The sequence below is a fragment of the Coenobita brevimanus genome, chromosome 35, assembly GCF_032717465.1.
Source record: "Coenobita brevimanus isolate Jiangsu-jjx chromosome 35, ASM3271746v2, whole genome shotgun sequence".
Lineage (NCBI taxonomy): Eukaryota > Metazoa > Arthropoda > Malacostraca > Decapoda > Coenobitidae > Coenobita > Coenobita brevimanus.
This window is the reverse complement of record NC_136988.1, coordinates 2,112,250-2,137,500: the sequence shown is the minus strand read 5'-3', so window position 1 is coordinate 2,137,500 and position 25,251 is coordinate 2,112,250. Positions and strand designations below refer to the sequence as shown.

Genomic DNA, 25,251 nt, shown 5'->3' with positions numbered 1-25,251 from the left:
GAATGACATCAGTATCCACCACAGCACTAACAAGGCCTGTGTGAGAGATATGTTATCCTCCCACAGGGTCTGTCCTGTGTGCCTCCCTCCTTACTGCACTACACTGCAACTCAACATTTATTACTGTGATGGCCATCTTATATATATATATATATATATATATATATATATATATATATATATATATATATATATACATACACACACACACACACACAGTATGGAGCCTCTGTGGTAAAGTGTGCGTTTTCGTACACTGAAGAATGAGGGTTCGCGCCCCGCCAGGGTAATAAACTTTGGGAGCGTTCTTCCGGCCACGTACTGCATTGGCGGACATCAGGGGTGCTGTGGTTGAACCAGTGTCGCATACTATAAAGTATGCTTGCACACAGTCGGCTTGCGCAGGCCGATTACACTTGGTTCCCAGACTACACACACATCCAAAGCCACTCCAACACTATATTTACACTTACAAGCACTTCTCACCCTACATACAATCTCTACCAGACAGCCTAAGCCACTTGGTAGAGATACATTGGCTGTATCGTCCCTGCTTCGGTAGGGATAGGCCGGTCCTGCAGTGGATACTCAAACGGCTGATGAAAAATATATAAATATATATATATATATATATATATATATATATATATATATATATATATATATATATACTCACAGGGTGTCCACAAATATATATATATACTCACAGGGTGTCCACAAACTCACTGTTTACAAAAAATTATGTAAACGGCGACACATGACAGTAACTCTTGCTTTTTAAGTTAACTTGTAATGCTGCATGCTGTGTGTTCGGCCGTGAATCATTACTGTTAACCCGGCAGGATTCTGTGGATTCCTTCTACAATCGTGAACCTTTTCCATCCAACGTCGTATGAAAAGGTGACTTCCATGTGTTATGCAGGAAGAATGCATGATGCCACACTTTTAAATATAGACTGGAAGTTGAAGGCATGAGAGGAAGACGGATGCCATAGATATGAAAAGGTAGAGCGAGTGGTTGTCGAAGTTGGTCTATCCCGGTCTGCCTGGCTGAGCAGACCCATCGACCGCAAGTGCTTTTGCGTACTTGGTAAATTTGGTTGAGTTCCAGCCCTGTGAGTATTGTGCATGAACACCCTCTCTCTCTCTCTCTCTCTCTCTCTCTCTCTCTAATACTGCGTTGATGATTCTTAAGTAGGCAAGCAGTATATTCTAACAATCTATCCTCCAAGCTCATCTAACTTTTTCTACCTTTATCTAATCAGCCTAATCTATCCTCTACCCTTATCGATTTATTCTAACTTTAATTCTTTTATCGCTTGCAGTATCACACCATCCTACACGTCCATTTCAAACTGGATCCGTCACCCTGGCCTATTTAGAACAATTTATTCCTGAAAGAGTCGCACATTTGACTGGGTCTCTAACTTACAATGTCTAACGTTAAGATTTCAAAGGAACCTACAATGTCTGACGTTACAATTTCAAAGTACTGGCACAGCAGAAATAACACATGGTCTCTTATCTATAGCGACACGCCGTAATGCCATAAGGTGTGGCCGTTCGTCTTTTGAGTTAGTGGTTTTTACAGTGAGGGGCACTAACTCTCCGCCAACCCACTTACTGATACGTAGGGAACATGTATGTTTTGGTTATATGGTTACCACCCACGGTTGTTAATGGTTTCCTGGCTTACAGAAAACCATTAGGCTTGTCAATGTAAACTCACCTGATAAGGAATAAAAATTGACACGAAAGATGGGAGATATGGGAAGAGAGGGGTAAACAATGAACTATAATATACCGTATCCTTTTTACCTTAATTCGGCCTTGTTTTCTGTCCTTTTACAGCTTCTTTCACGTAACTGGGTGACAGGAAAGGCCAATGCTACGGCTCTATATCCTTTCCATTGCACTACTTCGTGACTAGCATCCTATTCTGTTGTTACAACTACGGAGAAATGACAATTACAAGAGAGTCAGCAGTTGTGACATTTTCACTTATCTGTATAACGAAAATAATACTCACAGTGTTTTTCTGTAAATATAATTTCGGGATGCCTCTGGACATTTCGGCGGTGCTGAGTGACGTTTCTCGTGCACTGTCAAGTTTAGTGAAGTCATGCGTCCACGAGCAGTCAAGCACCATCCTCCTTCGTGTTGATGTGCGTGACTACCCGTCCTGCCGCCAGATGGCCAGGTGCCGGAGCCTTGGCGCGCAGTTCAATTATTTAAAAGACGGACATGCACATTTTTTTTTCTGGCTTTTCCTATTATTTTAAGATGAATCGACTATAAAACACGCATTACTGATAAAAGTTGATAAAAAAAAAAAAAAAATGCAAAAAATCGTTGTGTGTAAGCGGCGACACATGACAGGAAATAAATCACTAAGGGGAAAGTGTAATGAATGAATCGCTAAAAGATTGAAAGATCCCATCACTAGGCTCTGATATCATAATGGGTCGCCTCTTTATTCTTGTAATGTGAACTAATACTATATCTGTAACCGTACAGCAGGAGATAAAAGTTACCTAATGCTTCACCACTTCTACTCACTTCCTGTGCATGGTGATCCTGTGCATGGGTGGGGCAGCTGTGGCATCTACCCAGCAGCCAAATCTATTTCCCTGCATATTGCCGTGGGTTAGACCTTGTTGGTCTGATCTTGGTGGAGCACTGTCTACAACAAATGGGTGCCAGACCCCTACACAGCATATGTACTGCTCGCCGCCTGTGGGATGGCCTCACAGAAGCAGTTGTTATCCTGTGTTCAATGGGTCTGCTTGACCAAACAGACTAGGGCTGAGCCAAAACCTCCTTCACTTAGTGTAACAGACACCATGGCAGTGCACCACCTCACTCACCTTCTGTCTCCACCCACAAGGAGGTTTTCCATGCAGGCCTCCAAGCAGCTACTCTTCCCATACCAGCTAACTGCTGACACAAATAGTCAACTTGTTCCAACTGCGTACTCTGAGGCCTCCCCCTTGGTCTCCTCCACTTCTGGGTCTCTTTCAGATATCCCTTGAGCAGAATCAACCTCAGGGAGACATGGCAGGTGTCCATAAGGCCCAAGTTGGTGTTCTTATATTATGCAGTTAACATGTCATGGCTTAGTCTCATGGAGTATTCACTCATCCCTCAGTCAGTACAGTGAAATGTCATCATCATTCAGAGGCAGGTATTACCATATAAATTAATTTGGCTCTTGAAAGCACTGTTCTACAGCTATAAAGTAAGACAGAGAGCACCAGTGTTTCAAAGACACAAATCTTTGTCCTTCTGTATAAATATCAACAACACTAAATACTCAAAATTAATGTGGCAGATAATCTTATCTGCCTTACCATTGTTATATCAAGTCAGCATCATCATACAGACTCTTATCCCACCTAAACACCTGTATTAGTATAGGGCATGGCATAAGAGAGAGCAAGAAAAAATCTGATACTGGAGACAGAAAATTAGCAAAAGTCCGTCCAGTTAGCTGGGCCACATAATCATTCCCTCAACATGAAGCACCCTGAATCCTGAATCCACCTCACAGGTATAACCATCCACACAGTGGTTAAGAACACTAATAAGTAACCATTCACTCACTCAATGTGGTGCTGCTCTTGGATGCCTGTCCTTTCCTCTCTTCCTTCTTTCCTCTACTGTCTTTCTTTCCTTCATATTTTCCTCTTCCTTCTTTCTCTGGGTGACTCTACACTGAGTGACAAGCCAAATGGTTTCCTGTACACCAGGAAACCATTTACTACAATGGGTGGTAACCATATAACCAAATTATGGTGCCTAGTGGTTACTGGGCAATTAAGGTGCTCCAATTGGATTGAGCCAATGCATCCGAGGGGTGGTTGGGGTTCACTGCTCATGTAATGCCACCCAGGAAAGTGAGGCTGGTCATTCTCATCTTAAACGTCAGGACCAACTTGCCTAGCCCCGGGCTCCTACACACCTCATGGGGCAACACAGGATTAGATGATGAATTAATGAATAATCATCGTTTACATTACAGAGAGAAATATGTAAATAAAAGAGTGGTTACAATATATTACAGTATTTGCGTTGCTGTACAAACAATATCAACAACCTTCATAACAATAATATTTGGTAATCTACAAAGCTTGTATTGTATAAAACTCTATATACAGTATCAATTTTTCATCAAAACACACTTATTTAATATTAACCGGGTCAATCACACAGGTAACTTTCACTTCTTTCTGCCACCTCCAGATGCCTCTGACTAATTTGGAGACAATTTGTGGAGACAATTTAGAAGCAGTTTCCATTATCCTCCTCGCAACCTGTATTTCTCTCTCTATGCTGAATAAAATTATCTGAAGGTAGCAAGAAAATAAACAAAAATATGTTGTCAGACTAAAGCAGTTAATTCGTTTCATTTCATTTTGTTACTAAAGGCTCCAACATGCTTGCACGCGTCAGCCTTGGTCACCTGATGGCAGCTCTCCATGCTGCTCAATCTGGCAGCTTCCCTATTCCTTATCCCTGAGGTCACACTCAATGACCTCGTCCCAGGTTTTTTCCGGTCAATCTCTTGCAGTTCTACACCTAACATTAACACTTCTCACTTTCTGCACGCAATTATCATCTCTCATCCTCACCACAAGCCCAAACCACCTCACTCTACCTCTACCCATCACAACACCAGTACACTCCACACTGTCCCATGCTATCTCAACTCTTCAATCATAAACCTAGCACCCCCAGGCCTCACACTCAAGGACACACTGCACATCCACCTAATCAATGCCATTTTTGTACGTTTGAGACTGCGAATATCCTCTTCCTTTACTGCCCTGGTCTGACTACCATACAGCACTACACTCCTAACACATGCCACATACAAATATCCTTTAGCACGGAGGGAGAGCCCTCTCAATCTCAGGAGAGGCAACAGCTCCCTGAACTTCCAACCACTCCTCACTCTAGCCACAGAGCTAGCTCCAACCCCACCTCCAGCACATAACATGTCTCCCACATAACAAAATTCTTGCACAAAAGAATCACCAGCAAGTTCATTCCTTTCTTGCCTGACAATCTCTTCATGCTCTGCCCAATGCACCGCACACATGAAATCAGCATTATCTCACAGTCTACCTCTAATACCACTATATCTCTGGTGCACCCATTTATCACAAACACTGCACAAGATGGAATTATTTCCCACGCCCTTGTGGCAAATCACACATGGCCACTCCCCCTCTTCTTTGACAGTACCGTCCCCAACCCTAGATATTATCACTTTTGTTTTATCTGCATTTACTTTGAACCCTTGTGCCCCATACCATCTCTCCACTTCCTATAGCTTTCAGAATACTGTGTCCAAACTCCAGTGATGTTGTTGTTGTTGCTGTTGTTGTTACTGCTGTGGCCTCAGGCTCATCCGACTGTGAACCTAGTGGACTGCAGGCAGGAAGCTGCTCTTTTCCTTCAGTCCACCATCCTCTTTTCATGGGAAAGGGAGTGAACTGAAGGAAATTTGTATAATCAGTGCCTCTGTGTTAAAGTGTCACTCTCTGGCACACTCCAATATTGTAAACAATAAGCAACAACCTTAATCCCTTCAATGTGAAGAGAGTCTTGGGACGCATCACCGGGGTGAAGGATAGGCAACTCTATTACACCGGTTCAAGACGGGTTTTATGGATCCTGAGGGACAACACATCCATAGTGCCAAGGATCACCATTTTCTGTCACTGAAGACATGACTCACCCCTACCCATGGGGTGGCGTGTGGAAGACTTTTTTGAGTGTGGGGTGAGAAGTGTAGCTATGTGGTAACTGTGTTGGAATGACTGTGTGTGTAAGAGAGTCTGTATAAGTCATGAATGGAACCTCAACAAGGTGCAAACACATGACAAGACATATCACTGCATCCTCTCAAGTCTGCTGCTTGATGGTGGTGAACCCAGATCAAGAGAACTGGCAGATGAGCACTCTACCAAGCTGACCATTGGAGGCTTCATATTTATATATACTGTACCTGTATAATATGTACAAGAGTGTGTATTCTCTATAGATTTGGATACGGTACAGGTTTAGGAACTATGACGAATGTGTTTAGTAGGTCAGGAACAACAAAAGCTTCAATTTATCAGCAACCATCACTACACAACCATTGTAAAAACCGTAACAACCCAACCCAAATTAAGCCCTTTGAAATACTGAACAGTGAGCAAGTATTGTTCAGTCATTTAACTGGGTGATTTTTGTCTTTTTGCAGCTTGTTTCCTGTAGTTCAGTGTCAGAATAAGAAAATTCTATGGACCTGCACCCTTTCCACAACACTTCTTCATGACTAGCACCATTTCCTATTGCTATTTCTTGTTCCTGCTCACCTCTGAAAATGGAGGTGGCAATTTCACACCTACCATACTTAAAGTGAAGAGAGTACAGAAATTCACAAGGTTCAAATTTATATGCATTGTTGAGTTAGAAGTCAGTGAGCTGGAGCAGACTATACACAGCCTCCTGAGTCTGCTCCACTGTGGGCACTTTGAAGGGACTTTTGATGGGGCTCCAGGAGGAGGATGTGGGAGCAACTTCAATGACTGGCTGGTGTGTTGTGCTGTCTGTGAGTGTGTCTGTGGCCTGGGTTGCCTGTAAGAGATCTTGTTGCTGCTGCTGTTGCTGCTGCTGCTGCTGGTGTCGCTGAACCTGCTCTGCATGGTCTGTACGAATATGCTCCAGAACCTGCATCTTTTTGCCATAAATCTGGCCACACTCCTCGCACTGGAACACAGGCCGGTTGCCTGAGTGGATCTTCATGTGGTTAGCCAGGCGTCGCAGGGCGTTGAACTTACGGCCACACATGTTGCAGGAGCAGTCATTCCTCACGATCTTCTTCTCACCCCCGTGGGAAAACTTGACGTGGTTGGCCAGAGTCTCGCATGTCTTGAATCGCCGGTGACACCTCAAGCACTCAAACTTTTCATTAGCCCTCAGGTATCGCAGGTATGGCCCCTTGTTCTTCTTTTTTTTCTGTAATAGTTCACTTGAGGAAGGGGTGGGGGCTCCCTGGGCTGGGGCATGAGGTGGATTTGGCTCAGTTTTACCTGGACTGTGTTTGACCTCCATGTGAAAACTGAGCTTAAATGCAGAGAAGAACACCTTGAAGCACTGCAGACATATTGCTAAGTTTGCCGCCTCCCTCTCCTCCTCTGTGTGCTCCAGTACGTGACTCCGAAATTCATTGGCTGTGGCCTTGGATGAACCACACGCCTTGCACACGAACGGATCCACCTCTTCGTGATTCTGATTGACCCTGTGCAGCAGCAGGTGGTCCCGGGTGTAGAAGTGGATGTCACATGTCTTGCACCCAAACTTCAACTCTCGGACAGACTTGATCTTGTGGGTGAGCCTGACGTGCTTTTTATACGCATCCATGTTGGTCAGTTTATGCCTACAATATGGACACTCAAAGGGCAGGTGGTCACGGTGTTTATTCATATGATCAAACAGCTGATCTTTTGTGGTGAAATCGAGGTGACAGAAGGAGCACATGGGCGACCGCTCACTGTGCATCTGCTTCTTGTGGGTCTCCAGTGCATCCTTGCTGGAGAGTTGGACTTTGCAATCGCCACACCTCTCTTTTAACGTACCCATGTGGCCCTGCATATGCACCAGAAGGGATAGCATGGTGGGGGCGCGGAACTGGCACACATTGCACCTTTTCACCAGCGACCTGGCCATCACGCCCGGGTTAGGAGGTCGCAGGTCAACCATCCGCAGGAACTCCTCTTCAGACACCCCTACACTTGGTCTTGGCATCTCCTCCTCCTCCTCCCCTTCCTCTACATCTCTCCTCCGTGCCTTCCTCCGGTTACCTCTGCAAGATTCGTCCTCTCCTGCCAAACACAGGAAATCCTTGTTATACGTCAGGGTTACAAAATATTACAGTTTTCCCGCACACAAATGGTACTGTAAACTTTGGGAACTTGTGTGTCAGCTTTATTAGGTAGCAATGGAACTTTACTATACTCTTTTCACCTTCACTTGGCCCAGATTTTTATCCCTTTGCAGCTTACTTCACACATTTCATCATCAATCATCACCAATCAATGTCAATGTCATCAATCATCATCATCTATCATTGTCACCATCATCAATCATCATCATCATCATCATCATAAATCATCATCATCATCCAGACTTTTCCCAACATGGGAAAAGAGGTCCAGATGATGATGATGATGATGATGATGATGATGATGATGATGATGATGATGATGATGACGATGATAAATAAATATAAAGGGCAATGCATCGCAAAGACTCACCATACTGTGGAAGGTCGTGGGTAGTTCCGGATGCCAAAACTTCCGAGACGCTTTGGGTGAATATTTTGTGTATGTCACTGCTGCTGAGTGGCGTTCCTTTGCTTCTTATGGGCTGCCTCAACAGCTGTTTATTGTACTTCTCCTCCAGCACCTGAAGTGTGAGATTACACGTACAATTGTGGCAGTAATGTTATCATTTCACTTGCACACATCTCAAATGGGAAAATAAATAATAATCCATCCATTCATCATCCAATCCTATATCACCCCATGAGAAGCATAGGAGTCCAGGGCTAGGCAAGCTGGTCCTGACATTTAAGATGAGAGTGACCAGCCTCACTCATCCCTGAGTGGCATTACATGAGCAATAAACCCCAACCACCCCTTGGATATAAACCTTCACTGGCTCAATCCGATTGGAGCGCAATAATTACCCACTAAACCACCGGGTGCCATAATTTGGTTATATGGTTACCACCCAGCATAGTAAATGGTTCCTGGTGTACAGGAAACCATTTGGCTTGTCACTCAATGTAGAGTCACCCATAGGCAGAAGAAAGAGGAAAGAATGAAGAAAAGAGAGACAGAAGAGGGAGTGTTACGGCACCTGTAGGCAGAAGAAAGACGAAAGAATGAAGGAAGCAAAGACAGAAGAGGAACGAAGGAGGGATGAAAGGAAATGGCAGTCACCTGAGGGCAGCACTACATCAAGTGAGTGGATGGTGAATGCCCACACCTACCACAAATAATACTGTAATAATAATAATAATAATAATAATAATAATAATAATAACAATAATAATAATACAGTAATAACAATGATGATTATGATGACGAAGAGGATGATGATTTGAATGTATGAATGCTGTGATAAGCAGAGGTAGTGCGAGTTGGTTTGGACATGTGGAGATGATAGGGGATGAAATCTGGGTGTAGAGGTGAATGCTGAGGGTGGGATTACAGGAGGCAGACCAAAAATGACCAGGGACGAGGTAATAGAGTGTGACCTCAGGGATTACGAACTGAACAATGAGACCGCTAGACATCGAGAAGTGTGGAGAGCTGCCATTAGGTGAACATGCCACTGTGTGCAAGCATGCTGGAGCCTTTATAAACAAAACTCAATGAAACTAAACTATGATGATGATGATGATGATGATGACAATGGTGATGATGATGATGACAATGGTGATGATGATGATGATGGTGATGGTGATGGTGATGATGATGATGATGATGAAATTGAAAGTCCTAAAGAAGCTGCATTACCTTTTCATCTGCTACACAGTTCTTGGCTGAGACTCTAGTGGCAGTGGCGGCGGTGGTGGTGGTGGTTGTTTTGATAAGGTGGTTGAGCCTCTTCCCCAAGCCAGCACAAGCATTACACAACGCATACACTCCCAGAATACTCTTGTTCCCACGCACAAAGGTAGTTGCACTTGGGGAGCCACTGATGGTCACAATCCCACGGCACGCTGAGGAGTATAGGCCTTCGAAGGGTGTGGAGACAATGTGGCCAGTCTTTTTAAAGAAGGCACGGACTTTTTCGCTGGTTTCGATGTGGGGATGGTATGGAGATGGCTTGAGGCCTAAACACAGCTTGCGGTTACTGGACAGGCAGCGGAAAAGGTGGTTAACTTCGCCCGCGGTGTTCAGCTCCCCCCTGTGCAAGAGTTGGCTGAACCCACGCAGGAAATACGTAACCGGAGTCTGGTCGCTTCTGTACACGGCCTTGAAGGACACGTCACACATCACCTCCCCGTCTATGTGGAAGAAATCGGACATCCTCTTAACCTCCAGCCAGCTCTCGTTATTGAACTGGGTGATCAAGCCCTGCACTCTGTTATCCTCTGAGGCATATTCAGTCAGATACTTCCATATCCTCTGTGGTGTGAGCTTAGCATTTAAGTCCACAGGAGCAGACTGGAGTTGCAGGGGAAAGTCTTCAAGTTCGTTAATATTACTGGTAGATTCCACATTAAGGTCTGAGAGCGATGCATTATAGGAGGGACTGGTCTTAACGATCATGCCACCCTCAAACCCATACACGCTGATACTTCCACTCTCAAGCTCACTCACTTTTACCTCCTCAGAATCATCACATTCCTCAAACTCGTCATTCATTTTCAGCGTCTGTGGAAGGGCGGTGTAGTCACTGAGGAATTTCGGCTGCTGTTTCCTCCTTCCTCTAGTTCCTACCCCTACTCCTCCTACAACTCCTCTTCCTCTTCCTCTTGGTCTTCCTCGTTTGGGTTTAGGCGCTTCATCCTCAGTTTTTATCAGGTTGGAAAGTTCTGCCGGTGCACTGTTCTCTCTCGGATTCACACGAACAACCGCCATAGGAGTGCTCTCTTCACCTTCTACCTTAATCATTTTCTCTCTCTGCACTGTGAGAGGCTTGGAAACTTGAGAGGAGAGTTTCCTGTACTGATCAATGGCTTTCTTGGTTACAATAAGACTCTCACTATCACTCAGTGTTAGCTGCACCGCCTGATCCCCATTAATAACCTTATGACAGTCTGATGAGTTGATTTCCTCCTCCCTGTGAATGCTGGGAGGAGGCTGACAGGGAGGGATGATGCCAGGGATCTTGTGCATGGTCTGTACAAGGTCTTCCCATTTCAAGTCCTGCCCTGAGGAGTCCTTCAGCTGGACTTGAAGCAACTTAGCCCTCACCACCTCCGTCTCTTGACCCCCAAACTGCACCTTGACATGCTCCAACACGGCCCGGAGTGGACCATAATAGTGTGTTCTGTGGCGGTACTGGTCTACCACAGACTTATGCACCTCCACCACATTGTCCCCATCCTCAACTGTGATCATATCCACGCCCTCCACCCCCAGCTTGGTTTGCTCACTGCTATCTTCACTCTCAATGATCTGAGGTGGTGGCTGTGGTGGTGCTGGTGGCTTGTCAGCTATTGCTCTCTGGTCTTTTGCTGAAATGGAAAGAGAGGCTGATGAGGAGAATGTATGCAAGTGAAGTGAGGTAGAGGGGGGTAGAGGGAGGGGGAGGCCAAGGATGAGATGGAGAGATGGAGTGGAGGTACAGTATATGAGAGAGGGGGATGTGAGCTGGGAGCAGGGCAGTGAAATGGTGTTGGACGGGGCAACATGGAGGCGATTTGTTTGTGGCCACCCCTTACGGGATTAAGGCATTTGGCAAAAGATAGACAGATAGACTGAAAAATCTATTAATACTATCTATCTATTTATCAACCTATCTATAGCCAGAAGCCTTAATCTAATATTACTATTGGAATAAAAACCTACTGTAACTGACAACAGCCAACCCCATTTAACAATCTTAAAGGTGTCAGGGCCTAAGACTACACTACCATGCTCCAGTGTATTTAAAAGTAGATAACCTGCCTATTCATCGTGGTAGTATTCCATGATCAAAAAATTATACTAACCTCTTGGGGTCAAACCACTGCACAAAACCATCATTTCAACAGGGGCGTCCTAACCACTACACCACTGCACATCCTACTACGAAGGGTGATCAGAAAGTAATGACAGTTCGTGCTATAACATGAAAACCTTGAATGATGGGAGGTAGGGGAGCAAGGAGAGTGCAGAGTTGCCTGTCCTTACGAGTTTGAACTTGTCGCCGTATGCCTGACTTTTATTGTTGTGAGTGAATGCTTCACTCTTGTTTTTGCTCTCTGGCCAGAAACATGGATTACTGGAAAGAAGGCTGCAGGTTCTACATTTTTACGAGGTGGAAACTGGGAAAGAAAGCAACAGAGATTCGAGGGGAATTATTACAAGTTTATCCAGACACTACTCCTTCCCTGGAAACTGTTTCCCGCTGGATTCGTGCTTTCACAGCAGGAAAAACTGAATTGAAAGATGAACAACGCTCTGGACGCCCCCGGACATCCGTGACCGAAGCAACAACTGTCCGTGCACGGTCCATCATTGACGAGGATCCAACTGTAACTCTTAGGTTCTTAGCCTTGGAGCTTGATATCAGTTATGGGAGTGCATATGACATCGTGCATGAACAATTACACCTGAGGAAGAAGTGTTGTCGATGGATACCCCATTTGTTGACTGATGAGCAAAAGGCTGAACGGGTGAGGATTTGTCGTGTCTGGTTTGCTGAATTTGAACCAAATGGTCCAAAACGGTTCTCAGATGTTGCTACTGGAGATGAGTGTTGGATTTCATTCTTCACAACCCCTGACAAGCAGTCAAACATGGTGTGGTTGGGCGATGAAGACCCTCGACCTCAGATTTTGAAGGAAGGATTTCGCAGCCGGAAGCGCCTTTTCACCATCTTTTTCAATTCTCAAGGACCAATATGCGTGGATGTGATGCCTGAAAAGTCCACTATCACAGCCCAATACTACACAGACCAGGTCCTTCCACAAGTCTTGGAACACAAGGCCAACACCGCACCAACCCGCCGTCAGTCTCGCCTTTTGCTGCACCACGACATTGCTGCACCCCACAAAGCTCGCCTCACTATGCAGTACCTGGAACAACAAGGTATAACTCTGCTCCCCCACCCACCCTACTCCCCTGACCTGGCTCCCTGTGACTTTCGGTTGTTTCCAAAAATTAAATCTGCCATCGCTGGGAAGCAATTTCATCGCATCCAAGACTTGGCACGGACCGTCAATTCAGAACTCCGAAGTATACCGTCTTCAGAGTACCACGCTTGCTTCATGAAGTGGAGAAAGAGAATGGAACGCTGCATAGAGGTTGGAGGGGAGTACTTTGAAGGAATGTGAGTCATAGTTTGATAGTTCTTCATGCTAATAAAAGTTTATGGACTCACTGTCATTTCTTTCTAATCACCCCTCGTACATCACCAGACACTCTTACACCTGCATCTATAATGAGTAAGTCCTTCGGTCCAACACAAACATTTTTAACTTATTCTTCCTGTCTCTATATGTCTTTGCTCTTCACACAGAAAGCTTCTAATATTGAAAGGCTGGAATCTATCTATCTGTCTGTCTATTGCCAGACGCCTCAATCCCATACAGGGTGGTCACAAACAAATCGCCTCCACATCACCCTGTCCCCCGCCATTTCACTGCCCTGCTCCCAGCTCACACCCCCCTCTCCCATATACCTCTACACTCCATCCCTCCATCTCATCCTTGGTCTCCCCCTCCCTCTCCCCCTCCACCTCACTCATATACACTCTCCTCATCAATCTCTCACTCTCCATCCTCTCCACATGGCCAAACCCCATGACCATTAACTCCATATCTGCAAAAGGCTTCCCTTAAACTGAACAGGCTCCTCTACTGTGGAAAAAACAGAATTTAAAAAGATGTTCCCATGCTAAAGGAGTTAAGGCATCTCGAAATAAATGGATCTTGAATTTGGCCATGTGGAGAGGATGGAGAGTGAGAGACTAATGAGGAGAATGTATGTGAGTAAGATGGAAGGGGGGAGAGGGATGGGGAGGCTAAGGATGAGCTGGAGGAATGGGACTGGAGAGGTATATGAGACAGGGGGGGGGTTGTGAGCTAAGGGGAGAGCAGTGAAATGGCGGGCGACAGGGCGACATGGAGGCGGTCTGTCTGTGGCCATCCCTTACGGAATTAAGGCGTCTGGCAATAGATAGATAGATAGATCTTTTTTAATGCAAGCAGGAAGGAAACAAAGATCAGAAGTCCAGAAGAGTGTTCCTTAAAAAAAAACAAAAAAAAAACAAGAGAGTCCAATTCACAATCTCTTTCTTTGGGGTACTGCAATATATGGAAGGTGCCAGTATGCCTGATAGTGACCTAAAGACTGGGCTCACTAGAGTCACGGCGCACGACTCTGAGGTTGTCATTATCATACCCTGGCAACCTAGCATTCAAAAGTGGGTCCGATTTTGTATCATATTATACACAAATCATATTACAGTATTATACACGAATATATTATACATGAATATTATTATACATGAATATATTATACACAAATATTATTATACACGAATATATTTTACACGAATATATCATACACGAATATTATTATACACGAATATTATTTTACACGAATATTATTATACACGAATATTATTATACACGAATATTATTATACACGAATATATTATACACGAATCACTTACGTCTCAAGTTATACATGAAATGAGACACACTTCTGAATGGTAGGTTGCCAGTGTACGATAATGACAACCTCAGAGTCGTGCGCCGTGACTATAGCAAGATCTAAGGTGGTATTGGATGGCAAATGTTTATCCAATTATTTGAAAAAGTATGGTAAAAATCTGACAGCCCTAAAACGCCATCATTCTGTTATTATTATTCAAGATACAGTACAGGAGTTTCTGGAATGGATAATGGTGATTTCAAAAACATGGACAGTGGAGAGGTTTGAAGAGGCAAAGTAGATCAAAGCAGCATAACAGACAAAGTAAATCAAAGCAGCATAATAGACAAAGTAAATCAAAGCAGCATAATAGACAAAGTAAATCAAAGCAGCATAATAGACAAAGTAAATCAAAGCAGCATAATAGACAAAGTAAATCAAAGCAGCATAACAGACAAAGTAAATCAAAGCAGCATAACAGACACAGTAAATCAAAGCAGCATAACAGACACAGTAAATCAAAGCAGCATAATAGACAAAGTAAATCAAAGCAGCATAACAGACACAGTAAATCAAAGCAGCATAATAGACAAAGTAAATCAAAGCAGCATAATAGACAAAGTAAATCAAAGCAGCATAATAGACAAAGTAAATCAAAGCAGCATAACAGACAAAGTAAATCAAAGCAGCATAATAGACAAAGTAAATCAAAGCAGCATAATAGACACAGTAAATCAAAGCAGCATAATAGACACAGTAAATCAAAGCAGCATAATAGACACAGTAAATCAAAGCAGCATAATAGACAAAGTAAATCAAAGCAGCATAAACCACAAACCATCAAAATGCCATTATCCTCCTACCATTATTTAAGACGTGAGAGGCGCTGGTGTTAGTGACGGTGACCTCTAGAATGGGCACACTGTTGAGATGTGAGGGGGTGAAGGAGAGAGAGTGCTGGTCCTCCACTATAATGCTTGCCTCACTGACCTCACCTGAAATAACACAACTCTATGATATCCCTCAGTACTGTAACCCCCTCTCTAATACACTCAAACCTTGATTTAAGGGACTAAATGGGGAATCAACTTGTCCCTTACTTGAAAATGTCCCTTACTTGAAAATGTCACTTACTTGAAAATGTCACTTACTTGAAAATGTCCCTGACTTGAAAATGTCCATTGTTTTACCACATATAAAGACAATCTTAATAGGAAATGCAATGACTGTTTCACTTACTTATATGATTATGAATATTATTTTATGGGTACTATATTAATCTACATAACCTAGAGATTATCAGTTTTGAATGGTCCTGTCCGTTTGTCAGGCAGAATATGGAGTCCCTTAAATCTAAAATCCCTTAAATGGAGATCCCTTAAATCGAGGTTTGAGTGTATATGGAAAGGAAGCTTGGATCCTGCTGGAAGGACACAAGTAAGGAGTGAGAGCGGTGGAATGAGTTATCTGAGAGGAGTATGTGGAGTTATATGGAAAGTCTGAGGAAGTGAAGTTAATTGGAAAGAGTTTGAGGAAGTGGAGTTACATGGAGAGAGAGTTTGAGGAAGTAGAGGTACATGGAGAGAGTTTGAGGAACTGAAGTTACATGGAGAGACAGTTTGAGGAAGTAGAGTTACATGGAGACTGTTTGAGGAAGTGGAGTTACATGGCGAGACAGTTTGAAGAAGTGGAGTTACATGGAGAGACAGTTTGAGGAAGTGGAGTTACGTGGAGAGACAGTTTGAGGAAGTGGAGATACATGGAGAGACAGTTTGAGGAAGTGGAGTTACATGAAGAAACAGTTTGAGGAAGTGGAGTTACATGGAGAGACAGTTTGAGGAAGCAGACTTTCATGGAGAGAGAGTTTGAGGAAGTAGAGTTACACTGAGAAAGAGTTTGAAGTAGTGGAGCTACATGGAGAGTCTGAGGAAGTGGTGTTACATGGAGAGAGAGTTTGAGGAAGTGGAGTTACATGAAGAGACTGTTTGAGGACGTGGTGTGTTGTTGTGCTGATGTGGATGTGACTGAAAGCATTAAGAGAAATACACTGAGATTATTTGACCCTGTGAAGAGGATGGAAAGGGGAGACTGTCTACCTATTTATCTGTCTATCTCTCTGCCTATGTCTATCTATCTACCTATGTCTATCTGTCTATCTATCTAATCTACCTATCTATTTGTACATTTTTTACAGATCACTATCACTTAGCAATTATAGCTTATTTTTTTTGTAATTTTATTTAAGACTGATATATTTACTTCCATCTAAGAACTTTTTTTTTACAGATCATTTTCACTTATTTATTAGCAAGTTTATTAAGAGATTTTTATGCTCTGACTCTCTAACATTTCCTCTGAGCAAGTTTTCTTTCTTTTCCTTTCATTTTTTTTTTTTTTTACAGAAGATGAACAGCGGAAGGTAAAACAAAGAAAAATATCATAAATTCTTAAGAGATTTTTATGGTCTGACTCTTACACTTCCTCTGAGCAAGTTTTCTTCTTTTATTTTTCTCTCTCTTTTTTTTTTTTTTACTGATAAACAGAGGAAAGTAAAACAAAGAAAAATAACTTCTTAAGAAATTTTTATACTCTGATTTCCTAACATTTCCTCTGTGTTTTTTTTTTTTTTTTTGAAAGATGATAAAGAGAAGGTAAAATAAAAAATAAAAATAACTTCCCAAACAAGCTATAAATTTTGCATAGCACTTCTGTGCAGTATATACATTACCCTTTCCTTTGGTATAATTGCCATCTGCCATATCTTGCATTAATGGTTGTTGTTCAGATGTGATGTGGCTGCCTGGACAGTCTTACTGGACCTGCTTAAACTTCTGCCTTCTCAGCTTCAGCAATTCATTTGGCATTTGCTGAAGAAAAAAAAAAAATCATAATCACCCAAGTTAGTCATAATTCAAGCTTAGACTCTTGCACAAACATCACAATCACCCAAGTTGGCCATAAATCAAGCTTAGACTCTTGCACAAACATCACTATCACCCAAGTTGGCCATAAATCAAGCTTAAACTCTTGCACAAACATCACTATCACCCAAGTTGGCCATAATTCAAGCTTAGACTCTTGCACAAACATCACTATCACCCAAGTTGGCCATAATTCAAGCTTAAACTCTTGCACAAACATCACTATCACCCAAGTTGGCCATAATTCAAGCTTAGACTCTTGCACAAACATCACTATCACCAAAGTTGGTCATAATTCAAGCTTAGACTCTTGCACAAACATCACTATCACCCAAGTTGGTCATAATTCAAGCTTAAACTCTTGCCTTGTTCATTAAACATTTCCTGCAAATTTACCACGGAAGAAACCACTATTCTGAGACAATATTCTGTTCCGGAAAACTGAAAAAACTAAAATGGCATAATTGGCAGAAAATTAGTTGATACCCCAAGATTATAATTATTCTCAACAAGGATGCTCTTCGTAATACGGGATTCAAAAGTCTAATTAACAAATATAATCCTTACACCTGAAAAAAAAACTAACAGAACTTGGCAAACTTTTACTACTACTACGACGATGACCATCCTACATGCCACAGTACACCCTTTTTTTCCTTTAATCTTGCTTAATGACTATAACACACGGCTTAGTTTGATCATTGAAGAATAATAAACTGAATCTTTGCAAACTTTTGTCTGTTTCCCACACAAACTGCTGAGAAACATCCAAAATTATTTCTCAAGACAGCCCACACACCCCACCTGGATGTTTACGTTTAGGTTGGAGAATTTGGGTAATCTGTATTCGGCTATGTGGTTGAGTGGTAAATGTGTAGATCTGTGTCTGAAAGTGGGATAAAACTGTCCCATTAATTAGCAAGATTTTTCTCGGCCTTCGTATGGATTAGTGTCTGAAAGCAGGATAAAGCCGTCTCATTAATTACCAAGTTTTATTTTCGGCCTTCGTATATGACAGGCTGTAGTTACCGTGATTAAACGAAAATTAGTCTCTCCCTGCTACCTTTCACCATTATTATCTAACATCATCCAGTCTCTCCATACAGCCAAAATACATATAACACCCACAATCTATTATTTTTTTTTTCCTTACTTTCATACCTACTATCCATACAGCACTGTCGACATCACCATACCCTCAAATATACCACTTATTGTCCAGACACTAGCCTCTCCTTCCACATATTATTTAGCGTATATATTCAGTTTCAGACCCTTATTATCCCATCAAAACTGGGGACTGGGATTTTAACCTGTAGTGCCTCTAAAACATTTGCTCTTTTTTTGGTTACTGAAGTTCCCTCCCACATACCCATCTCATCATCAAGTTCTCTCCCACATGCCCATCTCATCATGTTCTCTCCCAAATACCTATCTCATCATCATGTTCCCTCCCACATACCCATCTCATCATCATGTTCTCTCCCACATACCCATCTCATCATGATGTTCTCTCCCATACACCCATCTCATCATCATGTTCTCTCCCACATACCCATCTCATCATCATGTTCTCTCCCACACACCCATCTCATCAGCAAGTTCCCTCCCACACGCCCATCTCATCATCAAGTTCCCTCCCACATACCCATCTCATCTACAAGTTCCCTCCCACATACCCATCTCATCTACAAGTTCCCTCCCACATACCCATCTCATCAAGTTCCCTCCCACATACCAACCTCAAGTTCCCTCCCACATACCCATCTCATCTTCAAGTTCCCTCCCACATACCCATCTCATCTACAAGTTCCCTCGCACATACCCATCTACTCTTCAATTTCTCCCACATACCCATCTCATCTTCAAGTTCTCTCCCACATACCCATCTCATCAAGTTCCCTCCCACATACCAACCTCAAGTTCCCTCCCACATACCCATCTCATCTTCAACTTCCCTCCCACATACCCATCTCATCTACAAGTTCCCTCACACATACCCATCTACTCTTCAAGTTCTCCCACATACCCATCTTATCTTCAAGTTCTCCCACATACCCATCTCATCTTCAAGTTCCCTCCCACATACCAACCTCAAGTTCCCTCCCACATACCCACCTCAAGTTCCCTCCCACATACCCACCTCATCAAGTTCCCTCCCACATACCCATCTAATCTCCACTAAGTTCTCTCCCATGTAACATCAATCACTACCAGTTATTGTTTGATCTTGGGCGTACTACAAACGTGATATAGACCCCCGAGGCAAGAGAGGTACCCCACATGCTATCTTACATAATACAGACTTTTATACACCTGATTACATTATGCTTCTTTAACACCTGCCATACACCACCCCTATCTAATGTCATAAAATTTCTCCAGCTCTAAGTGACACAAAAACCCCTCCCTTTTTCTAAATAATAATCTGTTATAGGTGTGGAATCACCATCTCTTCATTCCATGGGGAGTTGTGGCAAGACTAGACATTAGAATATGGTGCCAATCTCAAAGAAATGCTATGGGAAGGATGCAGAGCCTTAGTGCTGTCTTATTCTACCAGTGAACTATGAGAAATAGGCTGCAAAAAGGACAAAAAACCTCTGCCATCCAAAGTCAATGAGCTATAATTTTAAAAGAAAAAAACAGATCCACTGAACAGATCTTGAATGTTTTTTTTTTTTACTTTGAGGGAACAATCTTGCAGATGTGTAGCCACTGGTTCCTTCTTTGCATGAGAAAAAAAATACAGTAAATCAATCCCATGACACACCCAAAACCTTCAGTTCTAACTCAAACGTCTGGCTGTTCTGTATGTTATTCAACTTTTCTAACCACCACTCTCTCAAGCACCTGCTATGCTGTTATCAGTAAACTTAAACCTCTATATCTGTGCATTCCTCAGTAAACTTAAACCTCTAAATCTGTGCATTCCTCAACCCTTTGCCCCATGTAGTGATAAAATACACAAAGAGGTTCTTGCATTTTACCAGTCTGCAGGTACTATACTTTCAGGGACAAAAGTCTGCCTAAAATTTCACCACTTCTACTCCTCAATTTCCTGTGCAGGCTAATATTCCTAAGCTCAAAGAGGCCTGGTATGTGTCTGTGTTCATATAATATTCTTTCAAACATGAGGACTCAGGGAGGAAGCACTGGTGAATTTTTGTATCCAACTCTTTTTAGATTTGAGTCCATGTATACATTAAAAAATTTAATAAACTATGCTACACTGTCCCCACCTTCTTTAAAACATTCTCTCGCAACTCCATCCTTTCCTGCTGCTTCCCTACACTATCAGGAAGGCTCTGTGAAATGACCCACACATCCTTTCATCCTATCATCATCATCACTGTCATGACCACCACCACCACCACCAATCATCACATAAAAGCAACTTATACATAACCATCATTATCATCATCACCAATACCACCTCCCATCATTACCAATACCACCTCCACCACCATTATTTTTCCCACATAAAAATGGGATGGAGTGGATCATTCAAACTTTCAAACTCTGGGCTACACCACATTTTCCAAAAGAATACTGTGCTTCATACATCACTTCTCAGGATGACATAAAACAACCGGTGATTCATATTTACAAAGATTAAATATATTTACAAATGTGAACATGTTGGGTAATGCTAGGAAACAACAAAATATTTAACATTTTCTCATCAATACGAGAACAAAGACGGAAACATGAGAAATACTCTACATATGAAGAAAGCTGCACTGGCTCACTCAGTCACCATTTAATACAGTAACACATTGCCTCATATTTTCATGTGTTAAGGAGTCTTTCTTGGTGCCTCTTCCTTAGTGATTTAGTCTGCATATTGCACCTTGATATTCTCAAGTTAAGTAGACCGCACCTTACAAAAGCATCCTCAAGTATGTTATTGTGTTTATATCTTTTGCAGACTGTATAAATAAAAAAACGATAACCCTTCACCTCTTCCTGTTCTTCGTGTGTGTGTGTGTGTGTGTGTGTGTGTGTGTGCGTGTGTGTGTGTGTGTGTGTGTGTGTATTCTTGTTACTACCAGACCATTTAACTCAGGAATGCTCCCTTGAATTCTAACAGGTTATTAAAGCTATATATTACCCCTTCCATTCAAAATCTCTCTCCTAAGTGGAACAAAATCATCAGATGGAAAAAATATAAAGAAAAAAACATCCCTAACTCAGTGGTTTGATGTAACAGGGGAAAAACATGTGAGGAGGAGGAGGAGGAAGTGAAGGCAGAGGAGGAGGAGGAGGAGGAAGTGAAGGGAGAGGAGGAGGAGGAGGAAGTGAAGGGAGAGGAGGAGGAGGAGGTGAAGGGAGAGGAGGAGGAGGAAGTGAAGGGAGAGGAGGAGGAGGAAGTGAAGGGAGAGGAGGAGGAGGAAGCCTATCAAGTTGACGATAATATGACCATTATTTTATTTACTTTTTTGGAGAGGCTTTTTTTATACTAAAGTGGATATTTATAGTCTTCAATAGCCTCTTCACTGAGAGACGGCCTTTCAAAAGTGACTATAAATGTCTGGTAGTATTCTGATGTATATTAAAACACACACACACACACACACACACACACACACACACACACACACACACACACACACACCACACACACACACACACAATCAAAATTAGGGGATTAATTTTGTCTTCATTGTTTTTTACAGCTGATGACAATGAAATAAATAAATAAATAATCAAACTGAAGACATTAACATTCTCTTCTGTGCCTTTTACACCTCTTGACTATTGACACAGCTGGCATACGTGACATACAAATAAACACCGGTATGCCGTCTGCTGATTTAAAACAGTAAGGAAAAGCTGCATGAAGGCCTCTCTACCTCACAAAAATACAGGCCACTGAGTCATACAAAGATCCCACAATCCTGAACTTGCTCGCCATACACTGTTACACCACGGGATTGTTGCAGTATCACACTATAAATACCTACAAAATATATTAGTTGGAAAAAATACGCCAAATGAAGTAGAATCTATGGACAGTGGTAAACGTTGCTTAAAAAAGAACGTGTCTATGTACATTATAAGTTAAGGTATTGTACAGTAAATAAGCATATGTCTTTAACAGCCCCTTCCAACCCAAAACGTACTTTCCATCTCATCCTTGCTACCTCGTGATGATGTTCTTCAGTTTAAGGACCTGTAGTAGTTGTTGTAGTAGTAGTAGTAGTTGTAACCCCAGGCTCCTCTAAATGTGACCCCAGTGGACTGCAGGGTGAGGATGCCCTTTTCCTGCAGTCTACAATCCTCTTTTTAGGAGATGAAGTGATTGAGGGATGGTGAAGTGATTGAGGGATGGTGAAGTGATTGAGGGATGGGGAAGTGATTGAGGGATGGTGAAGTGATTGAGGGATGGGGAAGTGATTGAGGGATGGTGAAGTGATTGAGGGATGGTGAAGTGATTGAGGGATGGTGAAGTGATTGAGGGATGGTGAAGTGATTGAGGGATAGGGAAGTGATTGAGGGATGGTGAAGTGATTGAGGGATGGTGAAGTGATTGAGGGATGGGGAAGTGATTGAGGGATGGGGAAGTGATTGAGGGATAGGGAAGTGATTGAGGGATGGGGAAGTGATTGAGGGATAGGGAAGTGATTGAGGGATAGGGAAGTGATTGAGGGATGGGGAAGTGATTGAGGGATAGTGAAGTGATTGAGGGATGGGGAAGTGATTGAGGGATAGGGAAGTGATTGAGGGATAGGGAAGTGATTGAGGGATAGGGAAGTGATTGAGGGATGGGGAAGTGATTGAGGGATGGGGAAGTGATTGAGGGATGGGGAAGTGATTGAGGGATGGTGGGAGAAGTGACTGAGGGATGGTGGGGGAAGTGACTGAGGGATGGGGAAGTGATTGAGGGAGGGGTGGGGGAAGTGATTGAGGGATGGTGGGGGAAGTGATTGAGGGATGGTAGGGGAAGTGATTGAGGGATGGTGGGGGAAGTGATCGAGGGAGGGAGGGGGAAGTGATTGAGGGATGGTGGGGGAAGTGATTGAGGGATGGTAGGGGAAGTGATTGAGGGATGGTGGGGGAAGTGATGGAGGGAAGGAGGGGGAAGTGGTTGAGGGATGGTAGGGGAAGTGATTGAGGGAGGGGTGGGGGAAGTGATTGAGGGATGGTGGGGGAAGTGATTGAGGGATGGTAGGGGAAGTGATTGAGGGATGGTGGGGGAAGTGATTGAGGGATGTTGGGGGAAGTGATCGAGGAAGGGAGGGGGAAGTGATTGAGGGATGGTGGGGGAAGTGATTGAGGGAAGGAGGGGGAAGGGATTGAGGGATGGTAGGGGAAGTGATTGAGGGAAGGAGGGGGAAGTGATTGAGGGATGGTAGGGGAAGTGATTGAGGGATGGTGGGGGAAGTGATTGAGGGAAGGAGGGGGAAGTGATTGAGGGAAGGAGGGGGAAGTGATTGACGGATGGTGGGGGAAGTGATTGAGGGAGGGTGGGGGAAGTGATTGAGGGAGGGTGGGGGAAGTGAATGAGGGAGGGAGGAGGAAGTGAATGAGGGAGGGAGGAGGAAGTGAATGAGGGAGGGAGGAGGAAGTAATTGAGGGAGGGAGGAGGAAGTAATTGAGGGAGGGGGAAGTGATTGAGGGAGGGAGGGGGAAGTGATTGAGGGAGGGTGGGGGAAGTGATTGAGGGAGGGAGGAGGAAGTAATTGAGGGAGGGAGGAGGAAGTAATTGAGGGAGGGAGGGGGAAGTGATTGAGGGAGGGAGGAGGGAGTGAATGAGGGAGGGAGGAGGGAGTGACTGAGGGAGGGATGGTGGTGGTAGCTGAGGGATGTTTGTACTGTATAACCGGGCAACTGAGTCACCTGATTATACTGGTGCCACCGCATGAAGGCACCCCTCTCCAGAAGTGAAGGGAATAATCCAGTCTAAATCTAACCTCTCCAGCTGGCAAAATCTCTCCTCTACTGGATAAAACCACCTGCAGCAGCACGAATGAAAACAAACGAACACCACCTGAATGAAGAGTTTAAAATTTCACATAAACTAGACTGATAACTTAACCCCTTCAGTACCAAGACTTCCCTTTCATGTTATTCCTGCTACTAGATTCTTTTTTTCTTTTTCTTTAGGAGAATTTTCATACAGGAGGGGTTAAATAAAGCATACAGTAACCCCTCCAGTGTGAGAGGCCCCCCCCAATAACCTGCAAGGAATGATCTGTCAGTAGCAATTAATAATAATAATAATAATAATTAATAATAATAATAATAGTAATAATAATAATAAACTATGAAAGGGAGTCAACCTCTTCTGTTTTTCATGTCATTTATTTCTTCTTGGTAATATCGTAAAAAAAAATAATAATAATAATAGTAATAATAATAATAATAATAATAATAATAATAATAACAGTAATAATAATAATAATAACAATAATAATAATAGTAATAATAATAATAATAATAATAAATAAATTGTACAAACAGGGCTCTTCTATTTTTCATAATGCATTTTGTAATTTCCTTTTGCCATCTCCATACCCTTATACTCAGCTCAGGAGAGACCATATCAAACTGGAGAGGTTAGCTGTGCTCTTCATTAACCCTTTCACTACAAGAGATAAAAATACCAGCTACACAGATAAAAATGCAAGCTACATCAAATCATCCTGAAGTACAAAGAATGAAATGCAAAGAATCATCATCATACTGAAGGTGTGGATCCCTTAATGCCTTCTACCCAGTGAATTATTTCCCCCATTATTCTTGCTTCCTTCAGACAATTTTAATTTTGGAAAAGACCTCGTGTACTGAAGTGCTAGAGGCAGGTTATATCTCACTCCTTCAGTTCCAAAAAAACCTTCTGAAATTGCATAAAACTGCCTGAAAATAGCAAGAAAATGGAAAATATATCAATGGAGTAAGAAAGACAAGTCAGAATAAGGAATGTCATATTGGTAAGCCTTTAGAGTATA

The 25,251-nt window shown here is 42.8% G+C and overlaps 1 protein-coding gene across 1 annotated transcript in view; it reads right to left on the bottom strand.

The window, feature by feature from the left end:
• Positions 1 to 6,462: 6,462 nt before the first annotated feature.
• Positions 6,463 to 25,251, bottom strand: part of LOC145396222 (uncharacterized) — a 38,739-nt gene continuing 19,950 nt past the window's right edge. Inside the window, exons 2-4 of the mRNA XM_080269657.1 lie at positions 9,579 to 11,248; positions 8,310 to 8,460; positions 6,463 to 7,877 (exon numbers count right to left, since the gene is read on the bottom strand). Of these exons, the coding sequence (XP_080125783.1) occupies positions 6,463 to 7,877; positions 8,310 to 8,460; positions 9,579 to 11,248 (3,236 nt within the window). The remainder of the gene's footprint in view (positions 7,878 to 8,309; positions 8,461 to 9,578; positions 11,249 to 25,251) is intronic.